The 16,490-nt window shown below is 44.0% G+C and overlaps 1 protein-coding gene across 1 annotated transcript in view; it reads right to left on the bottom strand.

Annotated features, from left to right (window-relative positions):
- Nucleotides 1-16,490, bottom strand: part of MACF1 (microtubule actin crosslinking factor 1) — a 370,629-nt gene that overhangs the window by 4,172 nt on the left and 349,967 nt on the right. The window contains 5 exon segments of the mRNA XM_078145466.1: nucleotides 1,151-1,261; nucleotides 1,618-1,829; nucleotides 9,893-10,010; nucleotides 13,329-13,346; nucleotides 14,780-14,854. Of these exon segments, the coding sequence (XP_078001592.1) occupies nucleotides 1,151-1,261; nucleotides 1,618-1,829; nucleotides 9,893-10,010; nucleotides 13,329-13,346; nucleotides 14,780-14,854 (534 nt within the window).

Below are 16,490 nucleotides of genomic sequence, written 5' to 3'. Positions count from 1 at the left end.
AAAGGGTTCTTAAACAGCAATTCAACTTTGGCAAAGTGAGCTGGTTACAGGGTGACTGAATTATAGAATATCCAGCTGTAATGGATAGGTCTTATAATAATAATTATAAAACTTCAGCTATAAGATGGGTTTTCACCTATAAGCCCAGAATTTGCACATTCTTTTTGAGTTTTAGAATTTCTCAGATTCTCATGAAACTGGAGCCCTAGAGAAGGCAGGCAGCAGGATAAGCAGATCAACTCCCGGGATTCAAGTGGCAGCAAGTGACAAAAGATAAGAGTTTGTGCTTTGGTTTAAACTGGGCAGGATTCCCAGATCAATCCCAAAGCCCAGTGAATGCCCAGGCCCAGGGTTCTGAGACATTTTCGCTGAAGTTCCTGACTCAGGAACCTGATGCTGCCTGAACAGGATCACAAATGCACATTTTGTGAAGAGCAGAACTTTGAAATGAGAACTCATGAATCAGGCATGGCATTTTATTTCTCAAGAGCTGCCATACCCAAAGTGTTGCGGTGTTTTAGTTATAGTAAATGAACAGACTGAAACCCTGGTTTGTGTATTCAAGTCAAAATAAAGTTATAAAGAATCCAAAAAGGCCAGAGTAAGGTTCAATCTGGAGCCCAAAACAATTTCCAGTGGCCTCCCCGGGCTGCTCTAATGCTACAGGTGTTGGGGCCAGTGGAATGCATGTCATGGGTGCCCAGCCAGGGTGACACGAACTACTACATCATTAAAAGCAAGTTAAAAATCAAGTTATACATGCGCCAGTGTTGAATTTCAGGTGTTAATAACTCGGCTCTTCATTGGATGAAAACTTTCCTTCATGACTAAACTTCATAAAAGTGTTATTAAAAATCACAGAATAAATGAAGGGTCAGAAACCATAATTTTTTTCTGGCCATATTTTTTGTGTTATTGTAAAAGACACGACTGACCTGGTTTTTGGCCATAAAATCAGATCACATGCATCAAATTTCTTTAAGTCCGAGTTAGAAACTCTTGAAAAACACTTCCTGGTGTGAACTAGCCATGAGAATAAGTGCTAGGAGAGGACAGGAGAGGAGAGGAGGGTGCTGGCCGGTCAGGGAGAGAAGCCACTGGCCGCCTCCCCTTGGCACACTGGTTGTCTGCCAGAGATGCCATACTCTACCTCAGAACCGGGGAGCTGGAGGTCAGGAGGACCGCTGTCCCTGAGTGGGGTGCCAGCTTTACTGTTTATCAACCAAGGTTTGTCATAACATCGAGAGGACTGATGTGGAGTCTGTGGAATGGAAATCCAAAGCGGGGTGGAATGGTCGGACATGGAACAGAAAGGGGCAAAAATGGGACAGAAAAGCAAACAGAGGATCCTGAGTTTTACAGAAATGGAGACAAAACCAAGAGGCATCAGTTGGTCTGGTAGGAGGAGAGGCGGCAGCTCTTTCCCTGCAGACTCTGCAGCCACATAGCTGGGAGGCAGGGAAGGTTCTGTGGGCAGAGATTGGGAGGATGTAGGAAACAAACTGAGTTCTGAACACAGCCCTGCAGGCCCAACCTCCTGGGGTCCAGGATGTGCTGGAGGCAGCTTCCAGCCTGCACCCAGCACAATGGCAGCCCCCTATCATGCCCAGAACCTACCTTGGCCCCGCTGGCAGGGGTTGCTGGAGAAGATGGCATCGAGGCACAGCTGTGGTTACTCTGGCTGGCACTGGAGCTAGACCGGGTAGGGGACGCTGCCCGGGAAGATGGCTTGGATCTTCGACCACGGGATCGGAAAGGTGTCATTCCCTGGGACACACCCTCAGGTAAGATGAATTTTTCCCTAAGTTCTATATTAGTTCTTCCTCGTGCTTTAAAAAAAAAAAAGGGACAAAACCACACAAAAACATAGACACATACACAGGGTTAATCTTAAACATTTTCTTGATTCCCACAATGATGCTCAACTCCAAAATGCCAAACAGGTCTTAGACATCACTGATGCATGCAATATCATCAGAGGAAAATCCCACCCTTTCTTTAATGAAATTTTTCTTATCAGCATTCTCATCCATTTGATGACAGCAGGCATTTTTGTTACTGAGTTTCCTTGGAGTGCTCCATACATAAACTCTTCCTTAAATGGCATTTACAAAGAAGTAGAGTAGAAATGTACTGAGTACTGGTATCCAAATGAGATGACAAAATGCTAGTTTGTCACGGTCCCCAGAGTAAGCACACTGCACCCTGGTAAAGGTAAAAACACAAGCACAGCCTTCCATGATTTGGATGTCAAACTAAATACCCCCTTCTCTTTCTCACAATGTGTGTATCATCTACTCACAGCTTTGGAGTTATGACATTAAAATAGAGAAATGCAGACTTAACAGCCTTCACAGTGGTATCAAACTCAAATAGAAATAGATCCCTGCGCCAAGTACTGACTTAGAAAACCACAAATTAACATTATCTCTGTTGTACTGTATTGTTTTTTTAAATGTTAAATAAACATTTCCCAATCAGGTATCTGGCCTTACTCAGGAGATCTGAGTTGTGCTGCACTGATTCCTTAGGTTTTCACAGCTCTGATTCATGTAATAGTAGAGCTCAGAAAAGCAGGATTTTTATTTTTTAAAGATGAAGGGATTTCAGACAGTGAGATTGGCACACAATCATTTATTTAAAGAGCTACTAAATGTATCCATATGGAGAAAGAGAAGCCATGCATAAGACCTGCCTGTTGGGAAATATGTAAAAGCCAAATATTTACTTGGGGGGATGGGGTGGGAAGGCATGATAAAGACCACTGAGTAGAGGGGTCTTGGACAGAAGCTGCCTCCATCCTACTACTGCCAATAAAACCAGGAATCAAATTTAGATTCAAAAGATACTTTAAATTTAGTTGAAACAAATCTTAAAAAGGAAAAGCGTGGCTGGTTTTTAGGAGATGAAGAAGCCCCCTAGACCTTCCCATCTTTTCTCCATTTGCTTCTCCCTAAAAAGCTTTCCCATTACAAGAGCCAGAGGGGCACTATGGTATGTCAGAAAGAGTTCTGGATGTGGAGGCAAGAGAGAACTGGGTTCAAATACTGCCTCAGACATGTGCTAGCTATGTGGCCACAGGCAAATTACTGAGCCTTTCAGAATCTCAGTTTCCATCATTAGAGATTATGTACCCAACATGGCTGTTGCAAGGACCAATGGGACGATGGAAGGGCCCTGGATTTGGAGTCACATGATGTCAGTACAAATGGGGCTCTGCCACTGACAATCTTTGTGACCTTGGGGAAGTTTCTATCTCACTGCTGAGGGCTCTAGGCCTGTTTGTACATTGTGGGGCTGTCTTAGTTGACCTCTGAGACCTCTTTCAGCTCACACAGTCTAAGAAACAGACTCATCAGATGCAAACTGCCGTTTCCTTGCTTCTTTCTTGTCCACATACTTTTCATTTTCTATAATCTTTCTCTTGGATAATGCCATCCATTCTTCTACTTTTTTTCGAAGACTCTCAAATCTGGACTCACAGCGCTTAAATGTACCACTCATTTTGGTGTTTGCCTATGCTGTCATTTAAATGTTTTGACTATATGTCTTCTCTCCTTAAATGGACTACAATCTCTCTCTTCTCTCTCTCAACAACAGGGATTAAGTGACTTGCCCAGGATCACATAGCTACTAAGTGTCTGAAGCTGGATTTGAACTTAGGTGTTCCTGACTTAAGGACTGGTGCTCTATCCACTGCACCACCGAGCTGCCCTACGATCTCTTTAAGGGTAGTAACTATAGCTTGCATCTCTCCATTGGGAGCAATGGAAAAGACTGCTGGACATGCAGAGGAGTCAGAAGACCTGGGTCCAAATCTTAGGCCGTAAACAGCAGAGCCAAGGTGACTTAACCCCTTTGGGCCTCAGCTCATTTGCAGAATGATCTAAATCTGTAACTTCCCTGTATCTGTTACAGGGTTGGATATACAGCAGCTGCTTCCCAGGATCTCTGTTGAGTTAGTGAGCTCAGCTAAGGATTCAGACATCCTCCAGCTGCTGCAGCTCCACAAAGCCCTAAAGGTTTAACATGTGGTCAGACCTGAACTTTCAATGTCAAGCTCTACCCAATGGCAGCCATAAGACAACTTAAAAAATCAAATGGGAAGACAAGACCAAAGAAAATTTAAATTGGGGAGGAAGAAGAGGAGGACGTTACACTTTGCTATGAAATGCAACAGAATTACAGCAGGCCCATAACTGGACCTCTATCTTTGGATACTGTAAGCCCTCAACAGTGGACTCAGGGGATAGTTCTATAGGGCCCTATGTAGCTATGAACGCAAAAGGGAATAAGAAGAGCAATGAAACAGGCTGTCTGCAAAAAAAAAAAAAAGATGCTGGGAAAGCAGCCTGAGATGGAAGAAATCAGGACAATCCTAAGGCTTCCTGTAGGAGGGTGGTACTGTTGGTGTTCCTGCAACTTTACCCAGTGCCAGGTGGAAGGGGCCACCCTCAGTTCCCTTGGTCTCCAAGCCTGGCACAGAGCACTGTGCGATGCTTCCTTCGTGGCTGCCCTGGGTCTCAAGTGATGCTGGTATCCTCACCTTTCAGTCAGGGGCTGGGAAAATCTAGTCCATCATGCAGCTTACTCAGGCCCATCCTCAGTGCATGGGCAGTATTTCATGCACTAAAACCATCACTTCTGTATTACTCTTATTACAAATCTCAGCTTCAAGTGACTGACTACCCTTTATACTCTAGGATATCTGCAGGAGAATGTTTGAGGAGGTAACACAAAGAAATGGCCCTAAAGGTTGAATTTCAGGCATCTGAGTTGAAATACATTACTTAGAACTAAAAGCAGTCTTACAGTGAAGACAGGCAATAAGAAGAAATATTCAAAGGGAAAGGAGAGTCTCAGGGGCTAGAGGAACTCTGGTGGGGAGAGGAGCTGATGACAAATGTTCTCGAGTCCCGTGTAGGAGCCAGAAATATCAGAATCAGGTGATGTGAACACCAGAAGCAGGCAGTTGACTGTAGGGGAAGGAACAGGAGGAAGATGTGGAGACAGGGAGTGTGGACTACGTTAGACTTTTTGTCTTTAAGAGTGTGAATGATTCCTGTCTTCACACTTCCAATGAAACTATCAGTAAATATTATAGAAACTCAAGGGAGTTGACATTTGAAACAATACAGGTTTAGCATTACCTCACTGCTCTTTGTATTAAATCCTGGTGAATATAGTTGCTCATTCCTGCCTCCTCCAAGTACGTGGTAAGTAAGTGCCTCTTGTGCTAAGAGGCTTCAGGAAGTAGAGAAGCTTGTATGTTTGTGAATCTTGGAAAACTTTCCCACCATCTCTGCAGACTCAACGTTATACAGCTGGCCCCAGAGTGAGTGAGTGCAAGCAAGGGAAGTATTTCTAACGATGAACCAAGCACAAGAAGCGGTGTGCAGCTGGGACAATGTATGCTCGTCCAAGGATACGGGCTGGTCATCTGCCAAGGAACAAACAGACTAACTGGCTGAGCGCGCCTCTGACAGCCATGAAAAGTACCGCAATCCGGAGGACGGCCTCATCTCCTGGGGTCATCATGGACAAAGGTCAGGGGATCTGGAACTGGAAAACATCTCAGAGGCTATCTAGCCCAATGTCAGAGAGGCAGTGAACATAAGTGGTGGGGATCTGAAACCCTGAGCTCTTTCCGCTGAATTCCACAGAAGAAGGGGAGGCACGTCAGGTGTGCACTGACAAGAAACTCACACTGATAAGTTCAGGGATTCACTGAAGTACAGATATAACTATACTAATAAGTCAGGGCTGGATCTTTCAAAGTAAAGTGTTGACATATTTGCAAATACCAATACTGTGTTTCAACTCAAGAATTCAAGTAGAGAGGACACAAGGAGCAGAGAAAGGAAGAGAGTGCTGGCAAAAACTATGGTGTTTGACAATTATTGCTGCCCCATCTGGAATCTTTAATGTGAATTCTTAGAAATCCAAAGACTTTTGGGCTGCACAGAAGGGAAAAGAAATACTATAGCTGCTGCATTTGAATAATGATCCCACATTTCCATCCACTTTCTCTGGCATAGTAGTAACTGGCTGAGGAAAAATCAAAGAAAGCTAGAACCTTAGAAGCAGAAGAGACCTCAAAAGTCACCTAACGTCAGCTAGTCAACAAGCATTTATTAAGTGCTTACTATGTGCCAGGGACCCCTATCTGACAGATGACTCCCTTCTACAGCATAAAACGTATGCATGTGTGTACACATGTATATATGTGCACACCCATATATACACGTACACACAAACATACACACATACATCATCCCAGGTACCATCTTGCCAAAGAAACATGATCTCAGCCCTAAACTTAAGCCTTTTGTTTCAAACCCATTTAGAAGCTGATATTCCCGTGACTGCCATGATGCCAATGTTAGGAGGCTGTCTCACTGGGAAGCTGTACTGGCAAGGGAACCTGGTCTAATGTTTTGGAAATTAAAAACCACATGTAAATCGCAGCTCAGTTTGAAATGGCCATGGCTGAGACTTTTCCCAAGATAACAAATCACATACAAGGTCTTCCCAGCTTAATGCAGTAGCCTTGCCATCTATGGCTCAGAAAACCCCATCCTGTTGGTTCGGTGTTCATGGAGGAAGAAGAGGGAAGCAGAAACCCCAATCAGAACGGGGCCCATGATGGACACTGTCCTGTACCCACCAATCCCTCAGCTGGTGTGGGTCACCTTTTGGTTTGCCTACACAAGGTCTGTCAACAGTCCCAAAAAGCCTCAGGTTTATGTGATTCCAAAGCATTTCACTACATTTTATCCTAGTCTTCAGTTGTTGCTACTCTGGATGTCTTTTCCTATCTATCTCACCTATTGCTGATAAAAGGTTGTATCCTTTTTGTAAAGCCCCTATCAGGTTGTATGGTTGATAAAGAGGTCGTGAAGCTGTTGGAAAGGGCTATTTCACTCCAGTGAGGCCATGCTTCTGTACTGTCACATGAGAAAAGCCCTCCATGTCTCAAAAGACAGACACAAACTAGGAATATTCAAAAGAGGGAAGGAAAATAGGGTGATCAGATAAGATCACACAATTAGCATGGAATATAAAGTCCTATCACTTTGTATGGAAAGCTAGCTGGAATCCAATAGGCCTTGGAAAGGTTTTTTAGTCACAGCATATGGAAGTCAGTCCATTCTAAAAATTTTCCGGTTCCTCAGGCTCTTCATGTGATTAAGGCTTGGTTCCAGATCTGTTGAACTTCTTTTTACCTATGAAACCCTTGAGCTATTTAGGGAACCTGTTTAAGGTTCAAGATGGGCAGTATCTGGCCTCGATTACTACTTGTCTCCCTAAACCTGCTTGTCCAAATGCCTTTAGACGTTCTGCCAATCACTCCATGATCTACTGACTCCCTATCAAGAGTGGGGAGCTTGGGGCCTCGAGGCCACATGTGGCCTTTTGACTGAGTCCAAGTTTTATAGAACAAATCCTTTTATTAAGGGGATTTGTTCTGTGAGGTTTGTATTCAGTCAAAGGGTCGAACTTGAGGACCTAGAGGGCCACATGTGGCCTTGAGGCTGCAGGCTCCCCACCCCTACACCTAGCTCAAAATCTTGGGGTTAACTGTGAGTTTTCCTTCTTCTTTACCTCTCACAGCCTATCAGTTCATCAAGGATTAAATATTCTGCCCCTGAAGTACTGCTTCTATCCAGCCTCTCCTCTCTATCTCTGCTACCACCACGTATAGTATAAACCCTCATTTCTGCCTGACTGGATGAGTAAAATAACCTCCAAATGGCCTCCTCTACCTCTTCTCTCTCCCATCCATCCTTCATACGAATACTAGCTAAATTTCCCCTTTTCAATGATCTGGTCATGCCATTCTTTTTATCAAAAATGCCTAGTGTGCAAAGGTAAAACTGCTTCACTCAGCATTCAACACCCCCCATAACCCAATGCTGCCCTACCTTTCGAGCCTTATCTCAACACTGTTCCATCAGATACTAGTCAAATCAATTACTGTGCCACTGAACAGGCCCTGACTTGACCTGCTTCCACACTTCTGTTCATTCTGTTCCATATCCCTAGAACATCTTCTCTTTCCCTTAATGACTAGTTAATTTCCTAAGTTATCTTTTAAAGTTCAACTCAAACATTGCCCCCTCAGTACTAATAACCTCCTCTTCCTTCATCCCTCACAGGGTATTTTGTTCATACTTTTCCTATGCTCTTATCATGTATTGCTGTGTAATAATTTTTTTTTAATCTCCCTTTTGTACTATGAATTTCATGAGGGCAGAGACCATGCCTCTCTCTCAGCACTGAGTGGTGTTCTGCACACAGGAGATGGCTCACAGATACACAATGAATTAAATGGAATTTCTTTGGTGTTCCTATTTTGATCTGGGAATGCCATAGAGGAAGCCAGCAGAGTGCTCTCCTCATGGACCAGGCTCCTGTGGGAAGAGGAACATTCATTTCTCAAGCATGCAGATATTAAACAGAAGCAAATCCAAATGCTACAGAGAGTATCTTTTGGGCTATTCCAATATAGACATATACATATAGAAAGAGAGATGATGGAAAGAAAAGATTTAGTCGGTGGAATCATTTGGAAAGGGAAGGAGTGAGGTTATACTTAGGCAAATGCAAGAAATTCAATACTGTGCCTGATTTTGCCTAAAGGGGAGTTCAAGAAGCACTTGTTCCAAGGAAAAAACCAAACCCAACATTGTTTGACCACGGGTATTACTGATCCAGGCTGCCAAGTGAAAACAAGAGAAAGCAAGCCATCATGGATACATTCCAGAGCTCTTCATGGGAGAGATCTCTCACCTCTTCCTCCTTCATCCTCTCTAAATGCTCCAAAAAGTATTCAGTCACATCACATTGGAAACACTGACCCTTAGTTCTATTATCAGTCAAAAAAAGCATCAATGTTTTTAACTTAGCAAGTGGGGCCAACGTGAAAGGAGACATTTGGTTTTGGCCTCTAAGCTCCCTGGAGAATGAATCCCAATGGCCCTGCCTTAACTGTAACACTGAGCACGCTGCCAGCCAGAAGAGGCAAGAAAGCTGCCACCGTGCCATGTCCTGCATGCACAAAGGCAGCCAAAGGAGCAAAGCTTGGCGGATGAGTGACGACGAAACGAAAAGGCCAACCTATGGGAGACTGACTGGCCATCGAAGAGCTGGAGTCTGAGCGCTTTATCTTACTTCCAGGATGGTGCACTGGAATAAAAGACACACACGAACAAAGAAATCTCTGCAGACAGAGCTGGTCAAGAAGGGGACGACGCTGTAAGAAGAGCAGGGCAGGAAGGGTCTTGTACACCCACATGCAGCTCTGTCACTGGGGTAGACGTCCAGGGTCCCTCCACCCCACCCCGGCACCATCACAGCAGCTACCAGTGAGAGAACCTACAGTGTGAGAAGCCTCTGGGTGCCTGGCACTACTGCTGCTGCAAATACTTATTCGCCACCTCAGGAAAACAGGCTCATCCACCCAACAGGAGCAGGAGCTCTTTGACCCACAGAAATACCAGAGTCCCACACTTGCCAAGCTTCAAGCAGACAGGCAGGTCATCAGGCCAGCAGAAAGAAACTACAGGGAAAGATATTTTAAACACTAGGAAAAAACCTAAGTGGCTTCATTAGGCTCTCTCCTAAGCACGTGTTAATTAGACAGCCTAAAATGAGATTTCCTGAATGGGAAATTCACTATCATCATTAACATGTCACAACTATTCTTTGAAAGCCATCTCTTGTCCTTTAACCTAGAATCACAACTGGTGACAGTGGGCAACCTGGAAAGTTTAAAAACAAAAGAAACAAAGCAAGAAAACAAACAAAACCATGTTTCACAAGTAGAAAAAACCTCTGACGTGCATGTCTCTCTAACCTACACAAATCCCTTCCTGGGGTCTTTCATTACCTCGGCAGGGATCATTTTTCACTAAAAATTCATCCAGGGCCATCCATCCTCCACCAACTCGGACCATGACGGTGCTGCGCAGAATACGGACCAGCCGCAGTTGCTGGGAATCTCCAAACTGTGGAATTAATACAGAATTAACTGAATAAATGAGGAGTAAACTGAGCAACAGTCCATTTTTCGGAGCAGACTGTATCCAGGCAGATATTCTGAGAGCAGTCTGGATTTAAAATCTTGCCAAAAATGCAGACTTGTATTTCTTAGTTTCCAAAAAAGAATTTTTAAAATGGGTTAAAAAAATCTAACCCAGAAACTCTAGTAATACCACAATTTCCTCTTTGCAAGCTTTTCTTCTCCTAATGAATGGTGCCCTTGGCCCATTCATACAAAGTTAAGTTTTGATGTCCAAAGGAATGAACAGGCAGAAATATCTCCAGTTTGATTTCTTTAAAGATTTGATCCAAAGCGGAACAAAACATTCTCTGACAGGCATTTTTTCCACATTTACTCCTAATACAGGACAGGCAGTTATGAAATGCATGATGACTGCTGGCTCCCGGATACAGTGCACTGCACAGAGAAACATACAACAGTGTGGGACTGCGCTTTAGGGAACCATGCCTTTGCAAGCACCTTCAGCCCTGAGCATCTTTGGGGTCCCAGAACTTCAGGGAGTCCCTGAGGTGATGCCACCAGCAAGAAAGCTAACCAGCAGAACCAACCACCAGAGTAAGATGTTTACAGCAAAGTTCAGTTGCAGAAATTTAAGCCTTTCAGCCAGCAATGCTTATTCCAAGGAACATGTTCTTTAGTCATTGTGGGAGCTCACACCATTATACAGAGTGACTTTAGTAGAAAAAGATTTAATATTCCTTCCTCTGGGATCATAAAAACTACTCTGGGACCCACTGTTTTCTATCCTTTTAGCCTATCTAGTACCCTTCCTAACCAACAGACTTCTTGGTCCTGTCTTCCCTTGGTGTCTTGATGGTGCTTCCCCATAGGTTAAATGACCATCTCCAAAATACAGGAAGAGATATAGGAGGCATAAATGACATTCCACCTCCTACCTCCACCTTTGTACAGGCAGTTCTATGGGCCTGGAGATGCTCCCTTTCTCCTCACTTCCACCTCCCTGAGGTTCTAGCTTCCTTCAAAGATCTGTAAAAGTGCTGCTTCCTACAGGAAGCCTATCCTGACACCCTCCAGTTGCCAGTTCTTTCACCTCTGGAAATTTCTATCTACTTAGTAGATGTATTTTGTATTTAATTTTTTGAGATGTTTTTCCTCAAAAGAACGTAAAGTCAAGGGAAACGATGGTTGTTTTTGCCTTCAAATCCCTAGTGCCTTGCACATAAGTCAATAAATATTTATTAAGTGCCTACTATGTTCTAGGCATTGTGCTGAGCATCGGGGATACAAAAAGAGGCACAAGACAGTCCCTGCCCTTAAGGATTTTAGTTGGGAGTTGAAGGAAGTCAGGCAGAGACAAGGAGGAGAGCATCCCAGAGGAAATGGCCGTAGTTGAAGAGATGGAGGGTCTTGCTTGAGGAACAGCCAGAAGCCAGTGTCACAAGACTGAAGAACGGGTGAGTGTAGAGGATAAGAAAACTGGAAATGTAGGTGGGGCCCAGGTTTTAAAGGGCTTTCAGCATCAGACAGAGGGTTCTGTATTTGGTCCTGGAGGTGTTAGGGAGCCACTGCAGTTTACTGAGTTGGCAGGGGAGGGGGGTGGAGACATGACTGTACTTTGGCAGCTGAGTGGAAAACAGACTAAAGGAGGGAGTGGGTATTTAATAAATACTCGTTAAACGGATGAGAAGGGAGAATAGGATATTATGGTTCACAACGGTAATGAATGCCCAGAGTATAGATCCAGGACTCTTGTTAAAGAAGTGAGATTCCTCAATCAAAAGACTTGGAGGATACTATCTGGAGGAGTAGGGAGTGGAGAAAGACACAACTTGGGTTTTCAGAAGGAGGACATATTCTGATTGCTAATCTCACTTAAATAAACTTAAAAATGAAAAATTTAGGAAACATTTCAGAAAGACAAAATTATCCCGTACATTTTGGTATCTATGTGCACTACTTGGCTCCATCCCTAGAGTCCCTCCAGCTTAATCGAACATTCCACATTCGAAAGTCTCCTCTAGCTCTATCATTCTATGTTATGGTCTAAGCTTCCATCCCACTCTGTCTTCCTCTGCCCTCCACTCGAAGGTCTCCTCCAGCTCTGTCATTCTATGTTCTATGGTTCCTCTCCCATCCCATCCCTACTATAGATGAGTCTGTGCACTAGCATGCCTTCTTGTTCCAATGGAGAGAGCACCTGCACTCCATGAAGTGGTGCCCTTCCTCCCAAAATCTGTTTGAAAACAATATTATTTCCAAGTGCTGCTTTTTCACTTTTTAATTTCTTTTGTATAGGTATTATTAGCCTGGTTCTCCATAAACCAGGTAACGGTTTACATACTTACAAAAAATCCTGCTTTTTTAAATTTCCATTACTCTGTCATCTCCCCCTCCATATCACTATATTATCTTTAGTTTCTCTATCCTAAGCTGTCCAAATTAAAATCAAACCCTACTGTGTCAATCACCCCTATGAAGATGATGATTAATGAAGGTTTCTGAGCAATCTGGGGAAAAACCTAATATCTATTTTTTTTCTTACTAGACAAAATTCATTTGAGGAATCAAGTCAACCTTCAATTTGATTTTCCTAATCATAGTTGGACATAATCACACATGAACATAATTTATCATGCAATGTACAATATAAATGATGCCAGATCTCTTTGGGAAGCCATGAGAGACTAAAGTGACTCAGTGGGTAGAAGAGAATTTATTTCTTCCTACAATTTCAAAAATATAATTCCATCAAGTTCTGGTATGCAGGCCAGATTCAGAAAGCTCAGGAAGTTGAATAATTTACCTCACACCAGATATACTTCTCCATTTTCATTTGGTATATCTTATCAAAAGCTACCAAAGCATTCAAACAAAGAGCAAAGAATAATCATTCTGGGACTTCTTTGCTCAGCATAATTTTTCCAATCAGAAGACTGGAATTTATGCCATGTTAAAAAAAGTGAGGTCATGATCTCTTAAAAAAATTGAACTGGACATAGCCAACACTTCAACTATCACTAAATAACTGGATCATAATGGTTAAGAAGCAGTTTAGTGTCTGAGCAACATAGATGCCTCTGTGGATTTTAGTGGAATTTTTAGCATCTACTTCAAAATGTGCGCTGAGTCCTTTTACTGCTGAGACTGCTCTGAAACCCTGGCCTACAAATGAGCCTCTTGATGGAACCAGATGTGACACAAACATGCTACTGATCACTTCTCACCACAGCAAAGGACAGAAAGCATTAACTACACAAACCACATCCACTCAGAAGGGTGGGCATCGCAAGGCACACTGTACCTGATTGCCGAGGAAGAACTATGGAAAACAAGGGGTAAAGAGGAAGGAGGAAAGAAAAATAAAACAAATAAGAACATTTGGTCAAATTAATATTACCAGTCACTAGAAATCTGTTCACATTCAAGCAATTCATTCTAAGGAGAGACTGTCACCTTAAAAACGAAGAACCGGGCTTTGGGCTGGGTCTAAGGTAGATTCAGGGGATCCTGAAGCCCCTGTCTCCACTGTGCCGTGGGTTGGCTACACCCCCCCCCCACAATCTGCTAAATCTTTTCTTCTTTTTTTAATGACGCAATCAGGGTTAAGTAACTTGTCTAGGGTCACACAGCTACTAAGTTTCAAGTATTTGAGAACTCAGATCCTCCTGACTCCAAGGCCGGAGCTCTATCTACTCTGCCACCTAGCTGCCTCTCAATCTTTTGACTCAACAAAAATTGTGGTGAGTTTTTTCCGTTTCTAAAACAGAAGCCCTAACTCAAGGTATCTAACCATCCAAAACATCATCTGGCTGGGTACTTTTACTTTCACCTGGTCAAACCTGAGCTCTTCTTTCCTGCTGCACACAGGAAACCTAAATGGTGATGGCTAATCCATTTCCACAGACTGTCATTGAAGACAGAAGCACATTTTCACTTATGCAAATACTGAAAAGACTTTCTTTGATAAGGTTTCTTGCTGCAGGGAGATAGGTTTCTGAAGAGGGTTGGCTTTGCATCAGAGGTCCTGCTCTGTTGACTGTAACTTTGGCTAAGTCCCTGAATCTCTTGGAGGCTCTGCTGGACTAGGGACTCTAGAACTCTCTGAGGCCTTCTGGAGGTTTCTGACAGGTCCATCTTAACCAGGACAGCCTGGCTTACATCATTTCCCTTCTGCATTTGCAAACTTCCTCTGACTCCAGCTGAAGACTGCAAAGGCTGGTTTGGTAAGATAACTCATTTCTTTGAGACTCAGTTTCCTCCATGTATGACATAAACATAACAGTGACCCAAGTAAGTACTTGGGCTGGTAAGAGGAACATGTTTTGTAAACCTGTTGTACGCCCATTCTTAGTGAATGAAGGCAGCCCTTTAGTGACTCAGATGTACCCAGGATACATCCTCATGCTCACATGAAACAACAGGGAGCAGGCTTTCTTCCAACACAAACTGCCTGCTGTCCTGGTAACTACTAGTTTAGCCACCATTTCACACAATGCTTTAGATGGCATCAAGAAAGGAAAAGAAAGGTCCAACATCTCTCTCCTCACAGAATGTTTGAGGGGACGTGATGCCCAGCAAGGAGGTGGTCCAGAATGCAGCTCTGTTTCTCAGACTGAATGAGCTGATGAACAGGGCACCTCTGCATAAAGAGGAGGGACTGGAGAACTCAAATTTTGAATCGAGGATGCCCATCCCTTCTGTCAGATGAGGACTCTGACCAAGGCCGTTCATGTGGTGCTTCCCCAAGCTCACCCGGTACTTGTTCTCCCCGATCTGCTCCACCTGGAATCTTTTTGCACACTTGCACTGAGCCACCTGTCTCGTGACCTATGAGAGGAGAACAAGAGATAGTTGAGCACAGGCCGGCGACATGCCCTCTTCAGGTCAGTGACACAGCCCCTTCCTATGCGCTGTCCCCGCCTGCTTGCATGAGCCCCTGAGGGGCCACAAGCATCAAAGGCAGACAAGCTCACTCTTTTCTCTGCCGCCCTGAGTCTCCCACAACAGGCTCCCTGAGGGGTGAGAGGAGGACCTGCAGTGAAGCATCCTTTGGGGTCTGAATTGTGCTTGGCTGGGCAAACTGAGCAGGCCAGCTCTCTCCAGGGCACAATAAGAGGCAGTATGGTAGAGTGGAAATAACACTGGACTTTGAACCAAGAAAGCCCGGAGTTCAAATCCTGCCCCTTATCACTTTCTATAGCCAAGACAAACCATGTAACTTCTTTCCCCTCTAGGTTCTCACCAAATGGTATTGCCAGTTTTTATTATCATCTCTTTGTAAATAATTCCCAGATCCATAAATCTAGTCCTAGTCTTTTGTGTGAGCTTTGGTCCCATGTAACCAAGAGCCTCTTGGAATGTCCTACAGCTATTTCAAACATCGAATCTATTATCTTCTCCCAGTCCCCAAGGCTTGTAACCCCACATATCCTGTCAGTTGCTCAATCTTGTCATTTCCATCTCCATAACACTGCTCACATGGCCAACACCCTTGTTCCAGCCCTCTTTGCCTCTCATTTGAACTACTTCGATAGTTTCCTAATGAGTCTCCGGGCCTCTGGTCTCTCTTTATTCCTAAAGGGCAGGTCTGACCACGTCATGCCCCTGCTCAAACTCCAGGGCGCCCCATCACTTCTAGGATCAAAATATAAATGGTGGCATTTAAGGCCCTTCACAGCCTGGCCCCCTCCTCTCTTTCCACATTCCTCCCCTTGATTCAGCCTACAGCCCAGCCAGACGGGCCTGCTGGCCGTTTCTCCCTGTGACATCCCATCTCTCGTCTCTGCCTCTTAGGATCGCTGGCCTCCTTTGTGTAGCAGCTCAAACGCCACCTTTTTCAGGAGGGCCTGTGTGGGTCCCTGAGTTGCTGGCGCTTTCCCCTCTTGCAGATACCCTTTGGGGTCATGCTGCATCCCCCAGCAGAATCCTAGACCCTTGAGGGCAGGGATCCTCTTTGCCTCCTCAGTGCTTAGCTCAGTCCCTAGCACACAGTGCGTGGCTCAGTAAATACTTGTTGGTTGATTAATCAATGGTTCTGAGCTCATTTTCCTCATTTTAAAAATGGGGATTAAAAAAAAATGGAGATAATACCTAAACCTATCTCACAGAGTTGTCTATCAAAGAAGACAATAAATGTCAAATCCTTTAGAAAGCTTTCACTGCTACATAAATATTAGCTGTTATTATTACTCTCACTGTTACTGTTGATGAGCTTGTGTCTTACTACCAACCCTACTGCCTAGCATCCCAGGATGTTTATGTTCTTTAAAAGCTTCGCGTAAAGTATAAGCACCTTGTAGGCAGGGACAAGCCTGGCTCTGTCTTTGCATACCCATCACCTAACACAGTTCCTGACACACCACAGGCACTTAATGTATGTTGAATTGCACTGAATGTCACGTGAGGTGCCTGAATCAGGAACTGCCATCTTAGTTGTCTTACATCTATGGCTGTTGATATACTT

Source organism: Phascolarctos cinereus, unplaced genomic scaffold, assembly GCF_003287225.1.
Source record: "Phascolarctos cinereus isolate Bilbo 61053 unplaced genomic scaffold, phaCin_HiC Scaffold_726;HRSCAF=1367, whole genome shotgun sequence".
In the NCBI taxonomy this organism is placed as follows: Eukaryota; Metazoa; Chordata; class Mammalia; order Diprotodontia; family Phascolarctidae; genus Phascolarctos; species Phascolarctos cinereus.
The sequence above is the reverse complement of the archived record's forward strand: the minus strand, read 5'-3'. Positions and strand labels throughout refer to the sequence as shown.